Source organism: Myotis yumanensis, unplaced genomic scaffold, assembly GCF_028538775.1.
Source record: "Myotis yumanensis isolate MYYU_CA2020_CCGP unplaced genomic scaffold, mMyoYum1.0.hap1 SCAF_18, whole genome shotgun sequence".
NCBI lineage: Eukaryota > Metazoa > Chordata > Mammalia > Chiroptera > Vespertilionidae > Myotis > Myotis yumanensis.
In genome coordinates, this window is record NW_027223769.1 from 34,996,746 (window position 1) to 35,011,784 (window position 15,039).

The window sequence follows — 15,039 nt, forward strand, 5'->3', positions numbered from 1 at the left end:
TGGAATGTAGTTTGGAAGTTTCTCATGAAGTTAACGCACCCTTACCATATGACCTAGCAGTTCCCCTCCTGGGCATCTACCAAGAGAAGTAAACATGCGTACCCACACAAAAACCTGCGTGTCAGAGTCTAGCGGTATTATTCTTCTTCACATCGAACCCTGGAATGACCCCTTAGACACCCATCGACAGACGACTAGACAAACAAAGGGTTTATACTTGGGGTGAGCCTGAAGCTTGGTCATAAAGAAGTACCAAGGTGTAATGGAGAGAGACAGCAGCGAAATCCGCAGCTGGGCAGAAGACCTGGGAGGGGCAGAGTTTGTCGGCATCCAGACCCCTCCAGTCTGGGGTTTTGAAGGGGGAGGAGAGCAGCCCCTAATTCTGCAAGCCTGGTCCCGCGGCTATTTGGGGCTTGACCAGGGCGGGGAGAGCACTAAACGGCCTGCGGATATTCGGATATCCGGTAGCAGCCGCTCGGAGCTCCAGGTGTCCTGGTGGTGCCATGGGACATCTGCCTAACGTGCTCGGGGTGTGGGGCGAGAATCAATGAAATGCGTGCCTAATGTTTGTGACAGTGCCAGAGGCACCCCTGCTACCACACCCCCACCCTCAGCCTGTTCCGGGGGCTCTGCCATCACATTCTCATCGAGCAAACAGCTCCTGAAATCCACCTTCCCTCTCCCCACCACACAGGGAACCTTCCAGATTGATCAGAACGAAACTGCCAGCTTCACATGGCCGGTCATCTCCCCCAGCCGCCCCGAGATAGGGTGAACCTTGACACAGACGCAGCTACCAAGGCACCTCACAGTGTTTTTCTGCTCGATTTGGTGGCTTCACCCCCACGGCTCGTGGTCTCTGGGTGCCGGTCCTCACTGGTTCTCCCGTGGGGCTGGGATGGTGCCCATGGCCACGTGGGGGTGGAGGGCTGCCTCCAGTGCGGGGCTGCCGGCTGTGGGAACACCAACTCCCCCTCTAGAGAAGTCAGTCTTCAAGGGGCACACAGGCCCTGCCTTTGAAATTCGGGGTATTTTTATTTTTAAATTTTTAAAATATTTTTATTGATTTCAGAGAGGAAGGGAGAGGGAGAGATAGAAACATCGATGATGAGAGAGAATCATGGATCGGCTGCCTCCTGCACGCCCCACACTGGGGATCGAGCCTGCAACCCAGGCATGTACCCTGACCGGGAATCAAACCGCGACCTCCTGATTCATAGGTCAATGCTCAACCACGGAGCCACGCGGCCTAGCTTTTTTCCTTTTAGATACGAAGGAAGAGCCTTGTGCTTGGTCATCACCTAAACTTAGCAATTAAGTTCTGCCAGGAGAATCGACAGGGCGTTTGTTTTGGAATCGATGGAACTGAAGTGGTGGGGGCGGGTGGAGGGGAGAGCCTAGAAGCCTGGTTCCTCTGCAGGACCCTGGGGGAGGAGGGACTTGCCTGCGGCCGCACAGCAGAGGGAGCTGGCCTGGGCCTGGAGCCAGCTTCTCTGTGAAGGGCCCTGTTCCTCTGCCACCCAGCTGAGGCCTGGCACTTCGGGTTCAGGGGCCCTCACCTGACCAAGACCCCGCCCCTCGGTGCTCAGTCCCTGGCTCCTGCCCGCCCAGTGTGAGTCACAGCGAGGAAAGACTGGCCCCCACGGCCTCTCTCCCCACCAGGCTGTGAGGCTGCTGCGATAGGCCCGGCGGGCTGCTTTCCCACCTCCCGCTTTTCCCAAGAGGAAGCGGCCTCGTTCAGGAGGGCAGGCCCGAGTCTCCTCCTCCCACCATGCAGCTCGGAATCTACAGGGACTTGGGGCCCGAGCCTGTGCCCCGGCTCGCTCCCGGCACGCTCCGGATGGTGGCGACGAAGCCGTCTCTCCACCCACTCACCCAGGAGCCGGGGAGGGGGCAGACGAAACCTCCACCAGGGCAGACAAGGCCTTCATTGCTGTCAGCACCGTGGCCTCATCTGCCCACAGGCCAGGTGGCCACACTGTGGCATCAGAGCCCACGGCTGCTTCCCTGGACGCATCGGCCATGTGCTATGCACAGAGCTCAGGGCCCGGGCCCAGCTGTGGCGCTCAGTGCCTTTCCTGGGGGGGGGGGGGGGGGGGGGCGGGGGGGGGGGGAGCCGGGATGGAGCGTGTGGACCTGCCTCCGCATCAGACCGGGTCACAGCACACACCTGGGCCAGGCTGCTGGGCTCCCACCCGGTCCACAGCCCTGGGACCTTGGGCTTGTCACCGCCTCTCCCTGCACTTCTGTTTTCTCATCTGCAGAATGAGGACAGCGATGGAGTCGATGTCTCAATCGGGGTCCTGTCACAAATCGGGGTGCCCTCGAAGGGGAGGGGCGAGGGAGTGAACGTGTGGAAAGCGCTCAGCACCGTGCAGGGCCCAGGTGAGTGTGCGACCCCATTACACCGAGGAGGGAAACTGAGGCTTAGGGTAGTGAGGGAGCCTGTCTGAGGTCACCAGCTCAAACAGGAGGATCAGCGATGACCTATGGCTATCAGGTGCACAACCGCAGACCCTGAAAACCGTGGTGGACCCCCAGCCTGGGGCCGGGAGGGCTGCCTTCCTCTCCTTGGCCAGCGGTCATCAGGGAGACCGGCTGGTCTCAGCACCGGGCAGGGAAGAGCGACGGGAAGGGGAAAGGTAGGGAGACAGAGGGCTGGGAAAGAAGTGTATGTGTCGGGGGCGCCCACAGAGCTGGAAAAGCTGGACCTAATTTGGCAGTGAGCTATTTCAGGACTGTGCCCTGGGGACCTCGGACCAGGGATATCGGGGGAGGAGAGTCTGGTAGAGCGGAGGGAGAGAAAGCCAGACTTCTAGCGCTGGGCTGGGCTGGGCTGGGCTGGGCGATGTGAGCTGGCTGTCTGGGCCAGACAGGGTCTGTGGAGGTCAGTGTGTAGCACAGTCCTGCCGTGTTTGGAGGGTCATGCTGCATGGCCAGCACGCCCGTCTGTGGTATTGGGTTGTCACAGCTGCAGAATCATCCCTACTTTACAGACGAGGGACAGGTCAGGGCTGGGGGTGGAGGGAGCAGGGGTCAGGAGGGGTCAGGAGGGGTCAGAAGGGCTGTGGTCAGGAGCTGGGGCAGGGGGTAGGAGGCAGCTGTCTGGATGCACAGTGCCCTGGACCAGAACCCAACCAACAGGTAATGTCCTCGGGGGGATTCATTCTCCTCCCAGGAGCCCCTCAGGCCATTGGAGACAAGGAGGCCCCACATTGGCTGGGTGACTTGAGGCAGCCTGGCGAGAAGCAGAGAGAGCTGAGCCCTGGTGCCTAAACCTCAGTTCCAGTGCTGGGCCGGCCACACCGCCCTTGAGGGAGTCCCTTTCCTATTCGAGCCAGATGGGGCCTGTTTGGTCCCATCTGCAAAAGGGAGCAGCAGAATCCGATCGCCCTCAACGGAGGAGTTCCGAGCTCTATGAGTCCGGGCAGGCAGAGGGACAAGGCAGGGCTGCCCCTCGCTGTGTACCTGGCGCCCAGCACAGGGCAGGCAGGCACCTCTTCCTGGCCTCGGGAGTGGGCACGGCCGCTTCGCGGGTCACCTCCCCCAGCGCCTCGTCAGATCTGCCGGCCACCACTGAGGTTTCTCCAGACCCCGGGAAGGCAGGCGGACGCAGGCCAGCGAGCATCCTTGTTTTTGTCTGTTTCAGAGTTAGTGCAAACCCCCGGGCGAGCAGCGCTGCGCCGTGGAGATGGCACCGCAATATTTTCATGATCAAAAATAGGATAGGGTTCTGAGCTCCACGGTGTGATTTAAATGTCAAGATTTCTTTGACCAGAGGCGATCCAATGACAGTCTGGAAGCTAAGTGTGAAATATGACGTGGCCTCCCCAAAGAGCTGCCATTCTGGGAGGGGGGTGGGGTCAGATGTTCCTAAGGAAGCCCCTCAGAGGGACAGAAGCACTATAGTGCCGCGCACGCCAGGCAGCCAATTAGGCGCCTTGTCCCTCTGTATCTAACCTGAAAAATGCACCTAAAACCTTACCCGTTCCTCACTAGACAAGTGGAGGGTAATTCACCGATTTTTATTAGCAGTAATAATTTTAAACAAGCTGGTGGAAGGGCAAGAGCGAACGTGTTGCTGAGAACTCTCTGTTGTCAGGCACCATCCTAAGCACTTCACAGGCATCGTCTCATTTAATCTTACAGCCTGTAACCGAGGAGGGTATTAAGATCGTGCCCATCTTACAGACAAAAACACTGAGGGCTGAGGAAGGTAACTAATTTTACCTTCCAAAGAGCTCGTGGTAGAAGTGGGAACCGGATCCAGGCCCCTTCCTTCCTGTGTCAGGCATTGTACGAGACGAATGAGATCTAGATTTTGTGCTTCTAGGACATTAGAATGTGGCGAGAGAAGTAGGCATAGGCACAAATGATGAAAACAAGAGTCTTTTCAATGGAATAAAACCCTCACACAAGTTCAAGGCATTGTTCCTTTGCTATTATCCCATTAGCTTGCAATATGTTTTATATATGCAAGTATACACACGCACACATTTTCAGGTGTTGATAGATACACATGTGTGTGTGCATGTGTGTAAATCTACTGACACGGGCTAGGACTGTTCATATAGACTTTCTCTGTGAGCCTCCTAACTCTGTAATTGTCCAGTCTCCCAGATCCTTACAGGGCAGACGGCCCAGTCTCTCTGCTTTTGTGATGCAGATGGGGCCGGGCCGGGGAAGGAGGAAGGGGAAAGACACCACTTCAAAAGATTAAGACAATTTGCATAATAATGAGCTGGCAGTGAGGAGGGAGGGAGGGAAGAAAGGAGTTAGAGAAGGAGGGAGGAGAGAGGAAGGCAGGGAGGGAGGGAGGGAGAGGGGAACAAGGGCGGTGGGGAGAAGAAGAAAGAGGAAAAGGGAGGAAAGATGAAGGGAGGTAGGGAGAGCAAGAGAGGGACCCACTGGTAAGGAGAGAGGAGTGGGTGGAAGGAGGAGGGAGGGAAAAGGTGGGGACAGGAGGAGGAGGAAGAGGGCAAGAGAGGGAAGCCCTGTGGGCTGGGGGTAGAGAGAGGGTCTCCGGGGAACTTGGGGGGATGTGGAGAGTGGGGGTGGGACCGACATGAGGAAGACAGGAGGGCTATGTGGGAAACGTTGTCCTTTGGGTCCCTTTCCACGTCTTTAGAGAGACTTAGGGCAAAAAGATGGGATTCTTGTAACGACCTAATGCTTTCCCTGACGGTAGGGTGCCTGTTTAACGGGACTCTGCTCTGGACTGAGCCCTGAGGACTGCAGTTTCATTAGGGCTGTGTCTCCATCCTCCATGTGCATACATTTTGTACTGCGTGACCTCGGGCAAGTCACCGAGGGTCGCTGCACCTCATTTTTTCCCCTTGTAAAATGGGGTGACAATAGCACCCACCGCACAGGGAGCTGTTAGTGTTAATCACTTAATTCACGCAAATGGTTTAGCACAGGCCTTGCCACTCGGTTCTAAGTCCCTCTCCATGCGGACCACTCCCACCTGGAGACCCACCAGGTGGAAACCCGACTCTCGGGGTGTGGCCCCATCTCCTGACTTTCTGCCTGTGGTCTGCCGTGTCCCCAGGCATCCAGGCTGGTCATGCTGGAGTTTCAGTTTCCTGATGCTTATCCGTTTGCCCCAGTAGCCAGTCACAGGTCCCTTTCTTTAGTCACCACACCACCTGGCTGCTCTCATTTCCTACCCCTGTTGAGACCCCAATGTGGGGGTCAATTAGCATAGCTTCCCCAGCTTTGTCCCCCCACACCCCCACAGGAGTCCACCCTGCACGTGCCATCGTAATACCCTAAAGCTCACTTTTACCCATCCCTCCCAGCTCAAACGTTGTCAATGGCTGCTCAGTGCCAACAGGATACAACCCAAACTCCTTGGCATCCTTTCCAAGGCCCTCCACATTGGGACCTGACCGTATCTTCTACCTTCCCCACACCTGGCCCGAACCCTGAGCCTCTCTGTTCTGGCCACTGGCCTCCCCCATCAACCAAATCTCCTCTGGTCCTTGCCGACCCACGGAGTTTACTTGGTTCTTCCCTGCTCTGAGTCCCTGTCCTCACCCGCACCCGCACCTGCCATGCCGCACCTCTGTTCCAGCCTCACTTCCTCCAGGAAGCTTTCCCCGACCGGCTTGTGGGATGACCGAGCTCAGGCAGCCTGGGGCCCCGTGTGCCCAAGAGGATGGCCAGCTCCCTAAGGGCCCCATCTCACATAACTTTGAATCTCTACCAGGGCTCAGCTCAAAGCCGACACATGGTCAGTACTCCACCCACATCTACTCACTTAGCGGTGAAATGACAGGTACTTTCCCTTTTTTCTCTGAGACCTGGAAGAACGAGGCACGCCATTCCCCGGTGCCTGCTGGCTGGTTAACGGAGACTCGGTACTGTGCTCTCGCTTGGGCTGAAAGGCGGACCGAGAGCCAAGGCCCGTGGTCTGCCCCGGGTCTGAAGATCAGACCAGCTGTTTCCTTCTCTGGGCTTGAAGGCCAGAGTTGACTGAAATGAGTGGATATATATGTCAAGTGCTCAGCACAGTGCCTGGCAGCTAGTAGGTGCTCAGTAAATGATGGCTGTTTGTCGGGGGGCTGTGGGTGTGTGTGCAGGGATAGCAGAAGGTGAAGGGATTAAGCAAAAAACAAACACATACACACACACACATCCTCATACAACAGTATGTGGATTACCAGAGGGGAGGGGGGTGAGGGGAGGTAGAAGAGGGCAAAGTGGGGGGGGGGGGGCAAATGGTGATGGAGACTTGACTTGGGGTGGTGAACACACAATGCAATATATAGATGATGTGTTCTAGAATCGTACACCTCAAACCTTTATAATTTTATTAACCGATGTCACCCCAATACATTCAATAAAACATCATAGCTGTTTGTTACCACTGTGGCCGTTATTGTTAAAATGAATGAAGCCGGGTGGCCACCTCAGCCACTCTGATGGTCTGAGTCGGTATTTGCTGACTGTCTGCTTCCTCCAGTCCGCCTCTCCCACTGTGCTCATCCGCATCCCAGCAGCCAGCGCAGGCCTGCTTCACCGTGAGCCCCCCCCACCCGCCCCCGCCCCGCCTTGCCTGTGAGTGCTTAAAGGGAACAAGGCTGGAGAACGGCAGTGCCCTCTTTCCAGGGGCCCCGACTCTCTGGCCCGAACCAGAGCCTGTCCCTGGGGAGAAGTGCTTGGGGACAGGCCCTCCTGCCAGCTCCCAGCTCCCTGGCCCCAGGGCTGGCCTCAGACACACTGCGTCACCCCATTCCCCTGCACCTGGAGGAGCCAGTGCCTGAGCCGGGACGACTCTGGGCCGTGGAGTTAGAATTCTGTGCATCAGCATTGAATTTTACTCGCCAAGCTCGGTCGCAGGTGAGATCTCTGACCCGGAGGAGGCGAGGGGAATTTTCCTCTGGGATGGAGGTCATTTTTAGCAAAGACGGGATATGTCTTTGCTAACCACACGGGCAAACCACACAGTAGTCAGAGGCTCCCTGTGGGGCCAGGGCACTGGGAGGCCTCCACCTGCTCCCCTTTCTCGATACAGGTCACAGAGAGAGGAACTGGGACTCGGAATCCCACCAGGGGGCCCAGAGCAGCTTCGGGATAGAATTCCCTGAGGTTGTTCCCCTCCCTCGCTCCCTCCCTTTAATTTCATTTTGCCAGTGCGGCTGCATAAAGTTCAGTCTTACAGTTAATGCAGACATTTGCAAATAAGAAGCTTTTATATACGTATTCCATCCACCACTTACCAGCCGCCTGTAAACTCAAGTGAAAAACAGTCCCCGTTCTAGGACGTCCCCTTCCTATAGGGAGAGGAGCCCCTTAGGTTCTCAGACCCACCCCCGAGAGGCAGAAAGCACACCCCTTGGTTCGAGGGAAGAAAAAATCAGTTCACATGGCTGCTCCCTCACCCCCCAAACAAGGCATGGAGAGCTCTCCTCAGGAGGGGGTGGTGGCCAGGTAGGCTGTTACATTTGAGACCTATTGCCACACCTGGCCGGCGTGGCTCCGTGGTTGAGTGTCGACCCAGGAACCAAGAGGTCCCAGTTTGATTCCAGGTTGCAGGCTCGATCCCCAGTAGGGGCGTGCAGGAGGCAGCCGATCGATGTTTCTCTCTCATCGACGTTTCTATCTCTCCCTCCCTGTCCCTTCCACTCTCTCCTTCAAATCAATAAAAACATATATATAAAAATATTTTCTCTGTTCATGTTAATTGCCCAAGAGCAGGTACTATGCAGGGTGGGAGTCCCAGTTTAGAACAGTCACCCGCCCTTTCTCATCTGCGAGATGAGCCCTGGAACTTCGTTGTCCTTGTTGGCGACTTTTCGGGGAAGTTTGCCCACCAGCCAAGCCCCTGTTTGCGCGCACCAGGTAGGGACTGTCTCCTGGCTTAGGTGGGTGGCTAGCCTTCCCTCCCACAGACAGCACAGTCTCCTCCTGTGCCCGGAAGGCAGCCTGGCACAGTCATGAGGACGCAGCAGGGGACCGAGACAGGTCCCCTCCTGGCCGGGCCCCTGCGCTCAGCGGCCTACCTTTCTCTCCTTGTCACCGTATTCGATGCCCAAAGTGTCCATGGCCCGGACGATGGCTGCCAGGGACTGGATGGTGTTGCTGTAGACGACAGGCTTGTACTGCTTCACGTCTTCTCCCGAGAAGCCATCTTCGTGGATGATCCTGGAGAAAAACCACACACACCACCGATGAGTGCGCCTCCGCACTGGGCCCCGAGAGCGTGGGCCGCCCTCCTGGCCGAGGGCCGGGTCTGATCCGGGACCTGAATTACTGAGACGATGCATTGGGACCATCGGATCTGAAGGAAAAATCTACCCAAATTACTCAAAATTAATCTGAACAAACAGAATCGTGGGAAAGAAAGGCAGTCTTTTTACATTCCCTACACACGAGAGCAACGGCAGTCAACAGGTGTGGGTAATACATGAAAACGCTTAGCACGGGAGGGCACGCACGAGGCACTCCATCAACGTCAGCTATTCGTGTTTTTAAGCAAAGCTCGGGGTCTTACCCACTCAGGAGTGTAGGGCTTCCTCTCTCTGCTAAGCGCTTCACGCGCACCATCTCATTTAAGATTCAAAACAATCCTAGGAGATCAAAACTGTGATTTCCCACGTACAGGGGAGGCAACGGAGGCTCAGAGAGGGTAAGCCACCCACCCGAGGTCACACAGCTGGGTGAGTGTCACAGCGGCAGTTGAGGCCCTGCCTGTGACCACCAGGCCGACCGATGCTGACCGGCAGGGCTGCTGCTTCTGCCCTGGGTGCCTAGCTCCAGGTGCCCTGAGAGCCCAGAACTTTACACATAAAGTGAGCATCGGAGCACTGCCTACAGCGCCATCCCGAGGAGAGTGAGGCAAGGCCAGGAGGTGTCTGGTTTGAGGCTGGAGAAACAGCCCGGGTCTGAGTCTAAAGGAGACAAGGCCAAGCTTGGGGGAGCAGGAGGGAGGCCACATGGGCACCTCAGTCGAAGCCAGTAGCATTGTCCTCTGCACGGTTGAGTGACAGGGTGCAACATCATGTCCCAGAGACATCATCTGAGCCACTGGATCCAGCCATGCCTGAAGCTAACCATGAGCGCGCATGTGCATGCCAGCGTGGGAACCCACCGGCGTTTTATGCCTGCAGAACCCGGGCAGCGAAGGGAAGCCGAGCTTGATGTCCACCTGAAACTCAGGGGCTCTGAGAGGGGTTCCAAGCCACCAAACCAGAAGCAATACGGGGAGCGAGCAAAGGCTGACTCTGCGGGCCTGAGTGTCCAGGTTTGGGCCGGCGCCGCCATCTGGACTCTGGAAACCTGGCAGTGCAATGGGGAGATCTCAAGTGGGGATGGGGAGAGAGGGAGAGCGGCACCAGCCCCCCCTTGAGAGGGTCGGAGCTCTCTGGGAAGAGGCAACCGAGGAGGGACCCCTGGCCTCCCTCACCTGGGCTCCTCTTTGCTGTCTGGGGCCCCTGGGGCGGGGGGCAGGGCTGGGGCTCCCTCTGCTCTCTGCTTCCCCTCCGTGCAGGGCTGCTTTCAGCCGCAGTGAGGCTCCCCAGACACAGCGGCCTTATATGGTCACAGAGCCACAGGCTCGGCAGCTGGAAAGGACCTTGGAGGGTCATCTGGCCCAGCAGCCATTCTCTAACCATAGAAGCCTCTGAGAATGTGACGAGTGCAGCCCACACACAGTTTTGCCCCCAATTTCTGGCGGTTCAAGACTCACAGACCCTCAGTTGCTGGGACACGCCATTTCCCACTCCATCTCCCGGCTGGTTCAGCGCCCCTCCTCTGCTTCCATTCCTCAGCACCCTGTCCCCGGCACGGGGCCAGCTCCATCCTCCACCACAATCCCTTTAAGGATCTAGGTAAAGGTGGGGTTTCTGGAGACAGACTCGAGCTGTGTGACCAGGCCTAAATGAACGGGGTGCTGGGAGGGTGGCGGGGGGGCAGACGTGTCCACCTTTGAGATGACTGGCTGGGCCGAGGTAAGATGTGTGTGTTTTGCAAAGTGATCCTGGTGGGACCCGGATTTCTGACCTCTCAGAGTTCCCAGAGAGCAGAGGCACTGAGGCCTGGAGGCCCGGACGGGAGGTGAGGAGCTTTGCTGTCCTCCGGGCATAACGGCTGTCTCCCTGACTGCTAGGGCGGGAGCTAGCCTTAAGGCCACTGCCTTCTTCGATCCCCTCCTCCTCTCGTCCACACAACTGACTGCAGCGTGCCAGGTAGACTTCCTAGAGCACCCAGAGACAGCGGTGAACAGGTCAGACACAGCCCCTGCCTTCAAAGGACTCATGGGCCAGTAGGGGAAGATAGGAAAAAAAGAAGTAAACAAACAAATAATGATAGCGTAATAACCACAAAAAGGGTAGTTAACAATGGATGGGGGCAGAGTTAGGAGCCAGGAAAGGAGGTGACATGTAAAGCTGAGGCCTGAATGATGAGGAGGAGCGGACCTTGCATTTATGTGAGGAAGAGCACTTGGGGCAGCGAGGACAGCAAGTGCAAAGGTCCTGGGGCACCTTGTGTTAGAGGAAGGAGGAGGAGCCAGTGGGGTTGGAGCAGGGGGTAGTGGGGGAAAGGCCAGTGAGGGCAGCAGAGACCCAATCGCATAGGGCTACGCACCACTTGTATCTTTTTTCTTAACACACATTAAAACAGTCACCTATTAAAATAGAACAACGCCCATCTGTGTACTTTTCCAAACCATCTTGACTTCCACCGTGGTTCTGCTCCAAGTGTGGATCCGTTTAAAAGGAAGCCCCCCTCCTCTTTCCCTGACTTCTCCAGGCCTGATGGAGGCCTGTTCTGGGAACACTCCTGGGTTCCAACCCACACAGCTGAGCAAAAAAGAAGCAAAGAAAACCCGCCATCCGGCAGCCATCGTCCCACCGCCCGGAGGGAGGCACCGTCCAGCGTGTTGGTGTAGATGACAGTCCTTTCACCTGGGAGCCCACGTGTGCATTGTTTTTCCGGAAATGGAATCACGCTGCGTGGCCCCGTGTTGCCCAGCAGTCGTCACTGGCTGCCTCGAGGCCCATCGTCTGAATGGGCCCTGAGTCACTCCACTAAACCCCTGCCCGTGGACATCGCTTGTGGATGGAGCTCTTCCCAGCTTCAAGCAGCTGCTGGGGAGGCTGCCGGACTGTCAGCCCGTTTCTCCTAATGAAGACAGAAAGCTGTACACCTGGACAGGACAAACCAGGGGCAGGGCGGCCCCTGGCCTTGCGGGCTGGGCTTGAGTGGCGCGTGCGCACACAGGATCGCTCTGCGATTTGGAAAGGACCCAACTGAAAACCCAGCTCCTTCACTCTGGGTGAAAGTGTATGGTTAAGAGAAAACATGATCTAAAACATAAATGAGATGTCCCCTCCTTAGTAATTAATGCTCTATTTAAAACATGATAGTCTAATATTAGAACCACAGAGGCTACAAGGGACTGTAAAATAATAGTACGAGGCGGGCCACTCCCGAGGGGAAGGACTGCTACCAAACAAGAGGTGAGTCCTGGGGACAGTGACTTGCAGAAATCTGTTCTAAACACGCCGTTTTTAATAAGGGGTAACGCGGGCCAGAAGCAAGACGCCAGCTGCCAACTGTCACCAGACGGAGCCAGGGGCCAGGCCGGGACGCGTGGTTCCAGGACTGGCCTCTGCTGCTGTTATCTGGGGAACAGCGTGGCCCCTGCCCTATCCCGAGACTCTTGGCACTGGTGGTAGGGGTGGGGGTGGAAGTGCGTGCCAGCTCCCATCCCACGTGTGTGCGTGTGCGTGGGTGTTGTGCGTGTGTGTGTGCGCGCGCGTGCGCACGTGTTGTGCATGTGTGTGCGTATGTGTATGTGCATGTGCCGCTCTGAGAGCTGCCTTCTAAGCTCTGTGCCTTTTTCCCTGGTCTCAATCCTGGGATCCTGCCTTGGACTTGGAGGTGGAAGACTCAGGTTCTTATGCCATTTGGCCACCAACAAGCATCACACCCTCAGGCGAAGTGGGCAGAAGAAGGCCCCAGAGAGCGGGGCTCTGGCCAGCCCTCCTCTGGTCAGCATCGAGGCCTTCGGCCTGGGCTCCCCCTCGGTGTTACCGGAAATCCTTCGAGGCAGCTCGGCCATCCTCCCTAGAGGAGCCCCTCCATCCCTCAATCCACCCTCAGCTTCCAGGCGCTGGCCCTGCCCCTGCCCGTGTTTTCAGGAGACACTGCCACTTTCTGTGGTGGCTTACACCCCCACTTCATCGCTCCTGAGGCCTGGGGTCTGGTCTGGGCTCTTCCAGTGACCAGTGGGCATGAGCATGGACATCACTGGGCCTCCGTGCCGCTTCCTGTGCACGCTGCCCCAGCCTCTCGGACAGGCCGTGTGTCGGCTTTGGGCCTGGGTTGTATCAACTCCCTGTGGTCACCCTCAGGTTAACCAAGCTCCAGGGTCATGTCCGTCTTTGCCAAATGTCGTCTTTTTGGGATACAGCAGCTCACAAAACATGGGACAAATAATCAGAGGTGCTCTTGGTGGGCCAAACATTGAGATGCGCCCAGCCAGTTGCAGCTCAGTGGTTGAGTGTCGACCTATGAACCGGGAGGTCACAGTTCGATTCCCGGTCAGGGCACAGGACTGGCTTGCGGCTTGATTCCCAGTGTGGTGCATGCAGGAGGCAGCTGATCAATAATTCTCTCTCATCATTGATGTTCCTATTTTTCTCTCTGTCTCCTTTCTTCTTTTTAAAAAAAAATATTTTTATTGATTTCAGAGAGGAAGAGAGAGGGCGAGAGAGAGATAGAAACATTAGTGATGAGAGAGAATCATTGATCTGCTGCCTCCTGCTTGCCCCCTACTGGGGACTGAGCCTGCAACCTGGGCATGTGCTCCCGACCAGAATAGAACCTGGGACCCTTCAGTCCACAGGCCAATGCTCTATCCACTGAGCCAAACCAGTTAGGGGTTCCTTCCTCTTTGAAATCAATTAAAAAATATACAAGTATTAGGTATTTCAAAGATTTCTTAGGAGGAAAGAAAAAAGGTTGAGACGCTGTGAAATGAGGACCTGTATACCTCACTGAGCTCAAGCTGTGCTCACCTGTCACCTCTTCAGACCACTCTGGTTCCAAGAGGCCCCTTGCCTCTGTCATCCCGTTTTTACCCTGCCTTATCTCCCTTTATAACATCTACTACCACCTGATACACACACACACACACACACACACACACACACATATATATATATTTTACTGTTATGGTGCCTGCTTCCCCATATGCCCAGAGTTCCAGGAGGGCAGGGACCTCGTCTGTCTCACTCACTGACCACAGCCCTGAGCAGTGCCCGGCACACAGGGAGTGGCCAGTGAGTGTTGGCTGATGGCTGAATCAAACAGGCGACTGCTCAGCTGGAAAACGACGGTACATTGTGGGCTGGGCGGAACATACATCTCTCCCCCACCCACCACCATCCCGCTCACCCCCGGCGGCCTCTCCTGCCTCCACCGTGGGTGCTCAGTGGCTTCCCTCGGGGCCCGGGACCTGTGCCCTTTCCCCAGCGATACGAACTAGAATCATCCCTCACTCGCGGGCATGGGTCACCCTCCTTGAACCCTCACGCTGGTTCTCACGGGTTTCTCAGGGTCAGGACACACAGCCGCCGTACGTTGCCCATTCCACATTCCCTTCTGGGAAAATCCAAAAGCCGTTCTTTGAAACCCAACTGTCAAGTTCACTGGTGACGTCGAAAAGAGATGACAGAGCGCGTTAGGGCTCCCTAGCCCTTTTCCCGACGCCTATGCAGAAACCCGAGTGTTCATTAAACACAGCGAAGGCCCAGGAGTGAGGCGAATTGGTTCAATGTCGAAGTGACTGCCTCAATCTAAGTGCCGCTCCTGCCTTCCCATCTGCCTGATCAGGGCAGCCGCGGACTGCCCTCTCGCCTTCCGCTGACATAATGCAGTGAAGCATTCCTATTAGGGCAGTGGTTCTCAACCTTCGGGCCCTTTAAATACAGCTCCTCATGTTGTGACCCAACCATAAAATGATTTTCGTTGCTACTTCCTAACTGTAATGTTGCTACTGTTATGAATCGTCATGTAAATATCTGATATGCAGGATGGCCGTAGGCGACCCCTGTGAAAGGGTCGTTCGACCGCCAAAGGGGTCGCGACCCACAGGTTGAGAACTTCTGTATTAGGGCATTATGTCTAATACACGAACGGTACCACATGTCGGGGACCAGCTTGTTCTTGTGTTTTGCGGAGAACACACCAGCAAGGCTGCAGCTCATCCTGATCGATCCTGGGGAAGAAGCCCCCCTGCCTTCCTGCCTACCGTGTTTGTTCATTATTTACGTCCCTGCTCCCTCGCCCCTGCATGCGTCCTCGTGAACACAGGAAAGAGAGAAAAGGCCGCAAGAGCCCGCTGTCTCAGGCAGAGGGCTCACAGGCCAGACCCTCACCACCCCGAGCCACCAACCACGTCTCCCTTTCTGACGCCGGGTGGACAGGTGCAAAGGCTCTGCCAGCCAAGCGGACCAGGTGGGACTCTGACAGTCCGTGGGCAGTCTCCTGCCTGGGCTCCTGCGGCTCCCTCACCGCTCACCGCAC

General features: G+C 56.5%; 1 protein-coding gene across 2 annotated transcripts in view; it reads right to left on the bottom strand.

Annotated features, from left to right (window-relative positions):
• The window catches only part of GNAO1 (G protein subunit alpha o1), a 120,232-nt gene that overhangs the window by 35,199 nt on the left and 69,994 nt on the right, over positions 1–15,039 (bottom strand). For both annotated transcript variants that reach the window (XM_070398609.1, XM_070398610.1), the window contains exon 3: positions 8,508–8,649. In XM_070398609.1, coding sequence (XP_070254710.1) covers positions 8,508–8,649 — 142 coding nt within the window. The remainder of the gene's footprint in view (positions 1–8,507; positions 8,650–15,039) is intronic.